The 7243-nt window shown below is 51.0% G+C and overlaps 4 protein-coding genes across 4 annotated transcripts; 2 read left to right on the top strand and 2 right to left on the bottom strand.

Annotated features, from left to right (window-relative positions):
* Window positions 1-1071: 1071 nt before the first annotated feature.
* Pmar_PMAR010650 (hypothetical protein) lies at window positions 1072-2124 on the top strand. The gene is made up of 2 exons (XM_002776446.1): window positions 1072-1169; window positions 1376-2124. The coding sequence occupies exons 1-2, from the start codon at window positions 1087-1089 to the stop codon at window positions 2097-2099; spliced, it is 807 nt and encodes a 268-aa protein (XP_002776492.1). The 5' UTR covers window positions 1072-1086; the 3' UTR covers window positions 2100-2124.
* A 1767-nt stretch (window positions 2125-3891) lies between these two features.
* On the top strand, window positions 3892-4362 carry Pmar_PMAR010649 (transmembrane protein 14, putative; the record flags this gene model as incomplete). Its single annotated transcript, XM_002776445.1, has 3 exons — window positions 3892-3957; window positions 4053-4219; window positions 4269-4362. The coding sequence occupies 3 exons, from the start codon at window positions 3892-3894 to the stop codon at window positions 4360-4362; spliced, it is 327 nt and encodes a 108-aa protein (XP_002776491.1).
* A 415-nt stretch (window positions 4363-4777) lies between these two features.
* On the bottom strand, window positions 4778-5338 carry Pmar_PMAR010648 (conserved hypothetical protein; the record flags this gene model as incomplete). The annotated part of the gene is made up of 1 exon (XM_002776444.1): window positions 4778-5338. One exon carries the CDS (start codon window positions 5336-5338, stop codon window positions 4778-4780), a length of 561 nt encoding a protein of 186 aa, XP_002776490.1.
* Window positions 5339-5351: 13 nt separating this feature from the next.
* Pmar_PMAR010647 (ABC transporter, putative) lies at window positions 5352-7134 on the bottom strand (the record flags this gene model as incomplete). Its single annotated transcript, XM_002776443.1, has 10 exons — window positions 5352-5454; window positions 5528-5668; window positions 5713-5835; window positions 5882-5985; window positions 6048-6122; window positions 6167-6328; window positions 6378-6515; window positions 6566-6708; window positions 6755-6912; window positions 6953-7134. 10 exons carry the CDS (start codon window positions 7132-7134, stop codon window positions 5352-5354), a joined length of 1329 nt encoding a protein of 442 aa, XP_002776489.1.
* Between the last annotated feature and the right edge of the window lie 109 nt (window positions 7135-7243).

Below are 7243 nucleotides of genomic sequence, written 5' to 3'. Positions count from 1 at the left end.
ACCTCCGTACTTGTCCTTGAATATTTCATAATTAAAATCCACGTCTTCTGGAAAGGGTCTTCATTTAGGGATAAACTTAATTGCTTCGTTGCTTGTTCGTGAGCCTGAATAAGAAGTTAAAGCTGTTACCCGGGTAATGGCTGTAAAGCATTGAGTGCAATCCAAACTCGTGGCTGCCAAGAAAGAAGAAACTACCGGTGAAAACGGAGAAAGGGTAACCCGAAACCCGAGCTGTTATTCAACTTGAATATGCTACCCATGTGAACCAGAAACCCGACGTAGTGTTAAGTCTTCAGTTACGTCCATGAGAGGAAGAAGCATATCGAACGAGAAAGCGGCACACCCTGAGAGTCGCTCATATCCCTTGGGCTTCCCAAGTTGGGAATATGAATCTTGTCCGCAGGGCGAGCTGTGAGGGTGGGACGGTTGATGAGACGTCAGTAGTGATAGCTATGTTGGAAGCATGATGGTTCCTGTGCTGTAGAGAAGAAGCAGAGGATGATCTAGACCTCAATCGAGGAATCCTAGATGCTCTTAGCGATACTAAAGGCTCACCAGACTCTTGATAGACACTGCGTGTAATAACCATCCCAGACTCAGCGCGACAAGACTAACTTAGATTCAATTAGTTACAGATATACTCAGAGCGCTGACTAGCGTTACAGCAATAATAGCCGTAATAAGACTCTAATACTCAGTCAATACTTCAAGGTCGCTCCAACGAGCGGTTACAGAAATCCAATCGTTTCAGATACTTATTACTCCACAGATATTCGGGCGTGCGCGATACGACTTGCGCCGATCTTTCCCGATCGTGTCGTCACAGAGCGCGGAAAAGTTGACAGTAGAGGAAAAAATGTTGCCGAGCGGAAGCATATCCCTCCCGATCGTCGCATTGTTGCGAATCGCGCCCTTCCACTTCGGGTCGTCACCCGGGGCGGTCGGGTCGCGATGCTCCTCAAAATATAAACTTTTATCCGACTGTTACAGTAAAGGCCACGTAGCTGAGAAGAAGGCCCTCCGCCGAATACTCCTTGCTCCAAGACCTCTTTAGAGACATTTCCCTCTTCTATTCATCATATCTCAATGAGACATCGAAAGTACGAGAATCGTCGAGGAGGGGGTCGACTAGGCCGACATAGGAAAGTGACTAAGTTCGCTGAACAGAGGTAAGCCGCCGACTTTCGTTCGAGTACTTCTGAAATCATTTCGAATCGATCTTACTCATGATTGCTGAATGTATTGGACAGTCGCGATGAGATGTAGATAGAAGCAATTAGACGTGGAGGAGGTCGCAAATGAATAATGGAATCGACTTCTTCGCGCACGATTGCATCGCTGCTATCATGAGTAGTAGAGGTCGCCGATATCTCAGGACTCCCTTGGCGAAGGACTTTGAAGGCCGCAATGAGGCACCGAAGAATGATGATGAAGATCTACTAGTTCCTGGAGGGGAGGCTACCGGAGCTCAAGGGGAAGTCGATGGTCCTACAACGGAGGTAGTAGTGGGAGTAGCCAAGGCTGGTGAGGCGAAGAAGCTGACCAATCGTGAGAGGCATGCCTTGATGAAACACAAGGCTGATCTCCGACGACAGAAGATGGGAAAAGGATCCGTCGTAGAGAAGACTGCTACCAAGAAGAGGAAGAATCAGACGATTGACGAGGAGGGGGAGGAGGGGAAGGGGAAGGGGAAAAAGAAGCGTTCTGAGTTCGGCCCAGACTACGACGAAGATGGTGTTCCTAATCTTATGAAGCCTTTGGTCCTGCCTAAGATCCCTCGCCTGGAGGAAGCCCTTGCCAAGATGGCTGCTCTACAACAACATGAAACCCAAGAGGGGCCGCCGCTCCTCACGAAGAAGGGTGCTGACGATGAGGCTGCTGATGAGGAAGAGGAGGAGGAGGCGCCGGTGACGGTGAAGCCAGCGTTCGGTGAAGTGATTGAGGCCCCTCCAGTGTTCTCTAAGAAGGCTGCCTCTGTCGGTGCTAAGGCGGCCAAAGGTGGTGGATCGACAGGAGGTGGGATCACAGGATGGCGACGACAAGTGAAGGGGAAGTCGTTGGAATCTCTGGTGAAGTCCGTGGAGGCAAGATATGAATAATATCCATCAGCACCAACGTCATAGAATAGTTACTGTTTCCATAATTACCTACTAGTCTCGTTGACCACGTTAAGGGCCTATGGGGATGATTACCATCCCAGTTCCATCTTTTCCCCTTGTCGGAATGTGTAGTAGACCCCGAGCTTGTGTACCGGCTGGTGATGAAGTTCCCTATTACAAGAAGGCCACGCCGTATGTGCGTAGGTGGCCACACTTATACTGTAGAGTTCATCTCACGAAGGGGATGAGCTACATGAAGGGGAGTGGCAGTGAGATTCTCCTCTACGACGAAAGACCGCCTCCACGACGACGACGAGGACGAGCGGTTGTTAAGGAGGTTGAGGGTATCTTGAGGTCCGCGATGGAAGATACGAACGAGGTCGGTCTTGACGATACCAGCGTTGGAGAGTCTAAGGACGGAGTAAGGTTCCTATTGCTCCCTACTGGAATTTATCTTCTCTTCCTTAGCTACAAACATCCAGGAGCTTGACGAGTGTCGACCTCTACGACAAGCTGAAGGTAGTCCGGCATGGGAAGCTCGTCAGGTTCGAGTTCCAGACCTGGATGAAGATGAAACTCGGTAGAGTCGGACTAGTGGTCCTTCCCAACTCCCCGTATCATCAGATGCTGAGATCTTATTGGAGATCATAACAACGACAACGCCTCCTGCGGATAGGAAGGCCCGAAGGAATCGTGGCCTCTGTGGACAGTTCAGTGTTCCCGAGCTGAACATATGCCCACCTCAGCGACTACCGTGGCGGTGTAGTGCGCTTCAGAATGCCTTTCGAAGGAGGACAGGAAGGGAAGGTGTTTGGACGCGGCTGCGTCATGATAAGAAAGTTTACTCTTTCCCGATCAGAGATTTTTTGTCGCTTTTCCCGAGGTAGGGGGAAGCTCCTATGCTACGGTCGTTGACCTGTTCAGCTCTGGTTGATTTCAGAACATTTGTATTCTTCTGGCCCTCCCAGAAGGCCCTTGCTGCATTCGAGGATCCCTTTGTTAAGGCCAAGTTCGGCAACGCTCTCCGTGGTGTTTCCCCCATGAGCAGCATGTCCTCCTCCCCCTTCGGCTCCTCACCGTCCCCCCTAGATGGTGAAGTTGAAGTTATGTCTAATCTTGCCACTTACCTGGCGACCTATCGTAGTTGAATACATCCATGCTTTGGCCCTTGTCAACCCTCTATTGGTGGTTTCGTTAATAAGTTAATCGCCGGGCTAAGGCACTTTCGATTAATGTCCGTCCATGATGATAGAGCGGTCTTCTCGGCGACCCTCCTCACGGTAAGCTCGATTTCCCTCCTACTACCAGTGCCCGTATCCCATCTTTACGTACAGGTTGCTTCCAAGGTCACCATCAGCGCTTCAGATTAGCTCGATCTCGGCAACCACATCGGTTATGGTATGCTAGGTTGGTGTCCTCACGATTTCAACCCTGTCCTTTCCCACAGTATTGACGAGGCCTACGGAGAGCACAGCTCGTTGTGATAGGCTCACCAGTGCTATTCTGCACTACAGGGTACATCCATACCATCAATGGTCTGGAGTTTTCCCCCATAGGTACCGGCAGACTTCCAAGTTCATACCGGCAGCTTCATGGCGTTATTTGAAATATTGCTCATCGGCATCTTCGCGGCACTCGTCAGAATTGATAATGACAACAGGGGCGACAAGAGCCAGATGGCAGCGTGGTGTACATTGATGACTGTCGAGTTTCACATGCTATTCCTTTGGGTCTTTGGTTGTACGGGGTTGGTTGCTGGGAGAGCTCATCCAACGGTCTCGTTGTTCTCGAGATGAGCGCCGTCGCCTTCGCATTCGATGAAGCCTTCTTCTACGCCCTGCTACTAATCGTTGGAGGGGTAAGGTTACATCTCGAAGACCCTGTTCATTCACCGTGTAGCTGTTGAGATTGTCAGTCGTTGAGAATCATGACTTCCTCTTGATCTACCTTTAGGCTATCGGGTTCGTCCAGGCCAAGAGTAAGCCGTCACTAATTGCCGGCACCATCTCTGGCGTGCTGGTCTTCGCTGCGGCGAAGCTTGGGTCTTCCTATGATAACTTGACGGGACTCTTCTGCCTGGCTGCCATTGCGCTCGTACTCGCCGTGTTTTTCTACTCGAGGTGAGTTCATTGCTACCTTAGTGTGACGGCTGCCAGTGGTTTCCTTCAGGTACGTGAAAACTCGCAAGTTCATGCCGAGTGGCCTCATGTGCGTCATCAGCGCCTTGAGTTTTTGCATTTACTTTTATGCTGTTGTTGTATAAGATGCTGAGATACTTATATCAATGTTATGATTTCAAAGGAGTCTTTTGTGTTGCCAGTCGACCTTCATACGTAAGAAGGCACGGGGAGCCCCTGGTAAGGAACTACTCCTGGGGCATCACTGCGAGGAGGTCACTTATGAGTACATTTTCATTCCAACTGTGTGAAAACACTCAACACTGACCTTGACCATGGTGTTATCCCTCCGAAGACGATGACTACCAGAATAGCGACTCTCGCTCGGAGTCCGTTGCCTCAGAGACGCTACTATCACACTGTATAATCCCCCCAGAAAGCAGTAATGGAGACGACGAAACGGCGGTCATACTCATCTCACGCGGTTTCCTGTACCGTTCATGACTACATATCTCCTTGAACCCAACTCCAGTGCACAGAGACGCGAAATGATAGTGTTTTTCATAAAGCAATCCGATCAATTTTCTTCCAGCCAGCAACACCACCGAGGCTGCCCTCTGTTCTCCACAGCTCTACTGAGTCAACATCAAAACGGCAGCGACCACTCAGTGTTGTAGACTTCGCCATCACCTCGGCAAGGTCTTCGCGTTCCTCTTTAGATGAGCAGCCGTAGCATAGAGACATGTGGGGTGTGTACCCTTTCCCACTGCCTCCAAACGCCTTGTGCAAAGCCAATAAGTGACCATGGTCGTCATCGATCCAGAACACGACAACCATATTCCATTTGTCAGCCTCAACCACCGAAGGTACAGCATCGAACTCAACCATGAACGGGCCCGTTGTGGCTTGCATAGCGAGCTCCCTGGCTCTGGATTTCGCCATCTCATCGCTAGCCGCCATGAAGGAGCCAACAATTGTGATATGCGGTTGGAATGTGGCTTCTTTCATCGCCGGACAAGCCTTATGGGCGTCCCTCTCTAGCTTGAACACTTCTTCAGAAATCTCGCTCGTTGGTGATGGCGACACCCAAATGCTGTAATGGATACCCTCGCTTCCGGCCATTGACTGGTGTACGTCACTTCATAACGGCATCAAGTACCAACCCGAGACTTTTCAACACAACTCCACCGTTCTCGAGCCAGAATTCATTCCAGAAACGATGTCGAGCCATGATCAAGCTGCAGCCGCACGAGAGTTGCGTACCTACCAAAGCTCTGCCTTCCCCAACTGCTGCTGACTTCGTCGTCTCACTTGCCGTTCTTCCTCGACACTAACTGTTGATGGGAGCCCATCTCCGCTACCCGACCGTCTTCCATGTAAACGACCACATCAGCGTTCTGCACTGTCGACAGCCGATGCGCGACCACTATGGTTGTTCGTGAGGAGCTCAGCCTGCCAGACACTCCTGATGCTACACCGCAACTCCCCTGCTCTACTCATCCAAGGCCTCCTGAACCTTCCTCTCATTCTCAGCATCAAGAGCGCTGGTCGCCTCGTCCAGTAGTAGTATCCTCGGGGATGCTATCATGGACCGTGCTATAGCTACTCGTTGCTTCTGCCTGAACCAGTCACCATCACCGTCCTTTCCTCTTCCGCCTCCCTTACCCTCCACTCAGCTGCACTCCTCTCTCCCCAACGAGGGTGTCATAGCCTTCTGGAAAGGACGTGATGAACTCATGACAATACGCTGCCTTAGCGGCCGCTTCAACCTGTGCCATGAACTCAACGTAGTCGGATCGACCGGAGGCTACTATGAACGGGTGACCCTCACCTCCTCGCGAGTGACATCTCCATCCGTGCCGTATTTAATGTTATCCATGATGGACGTTGAGAAAAGCACGGGTTCCTAATAGGTCGCAGGTTCGATCCCCAGACACCGCACTTATTCACCTGCGCCACGAGAGAGATGTTCCTCCTCAAACAGTCGTCCTTAAGCGTCGCCAAACTCCTCCCATCCACCGCGATCATCCCAGCCGTAGGGTCATAAAAACGCAGTATAAGGGAAATGCAAGTCGATTTGCCAACTCCACTGCGGCCAACCAGAGCCATTGTCTACCACAAGGCTCCACAGATTGGTGCTATCAACAGCTGAAGGAATCACCTGGCCTGGCTCCACGCTGAAGGTCACACCTTTGAGCACTTCGATATCCGCTCTACTCGGGTAGTGGAAACGAACCTCAGTAAAGGAAAGGCGACCAGAGCATATGATCGGCTCGTAGTCAGCCTCCTCAGAGACCTGCTTGGAACGATGGTGATACGACTTCTCGTTGTGGAACACACCTCGACCACCTGTTGTGGTTCTCTGTCAATATACTCGAAGACCTTGGCTGTAGCACCCATCGTCTCGGCTAGCTTGGAGACTACCTCCGATAAGCCCGCCACAGACCCTCCGATACTGCCTACGCTGTAGAATAGGAACGCCATGAGCGTACCTGATGAGAATACACACAAACAGCCTTATGGTAGGAGAAGTTCGACCAGGGAGCATGTCTCCACTGAGGACCAGGCCAGCACCATACCATACCACGCCTGTCATCGACACATATATCATAATACCCACCACCCAGCCGAAGCCTCCTAGACCAAACGACTTCTTAACCCCGATAGCATAGCTCCGATCAATATGCTGGGAGTACCTGTACACAGCCTTGAGATGATTCGACAAAGGTGTGGTACCGAGTCTCGGCCTTAGCCTCCCCTCGAGGGAACGTCTTCACAACGCGAATGTTACTCAGAGCTTCGCTCGCTACTTCAGTGGACGAGGCCAGCTCCTTCTGGTAGTCCTTCGACAGCTGCTCTACAAATTTGGCGTATACCATAGTAGCGATTGCCGCTAGCGGAATCACCGACAGCATCATCTGAGTCGGACCACCACAGTGTAGGGGGAAAATATTGAAATTCTGAGGAAATTTCGGGAAATTCTCTTCGGTTTCCGTACACTTCTACACAAGTTTGTATGTAAACTTG

This window comes from Perkinsus marinus (genome assembly GCF_000006405.1).
Source record: "Perkinsus marinus ATCC 50983 genomic scaffold scf_1104296953396, whole genome shotgun sequence".
NCBI lineage: Eukaryota > Perkinsozoa > Perkinsida > Perkinsidae > Perkinsus > Perkinsus marinus.
The sequence above is the reverse complement of the archived record's forward strand: the minus strand, read 5'-3'. Positions and strand labels throughout refer to the sequence as shown.

Bases quoted from the DNA above. Each gene is read 5' to 3' on its own strand.
- Pmar_PMAR010650 (XM_002776446.1), top strand. From the start codon at position 1,087: ATGAGACATCGAAAGTACGAGAATCGTCGAGGAGGGGGTCGACTAGGC. The intron at 1,170-1,375 runs GTAAGCCGCCGA...CCGATATCTCAG, and splicing joins ACTAAGTTCGCTGAACAGAG to GACTCCCTTGGCGAAGGACT.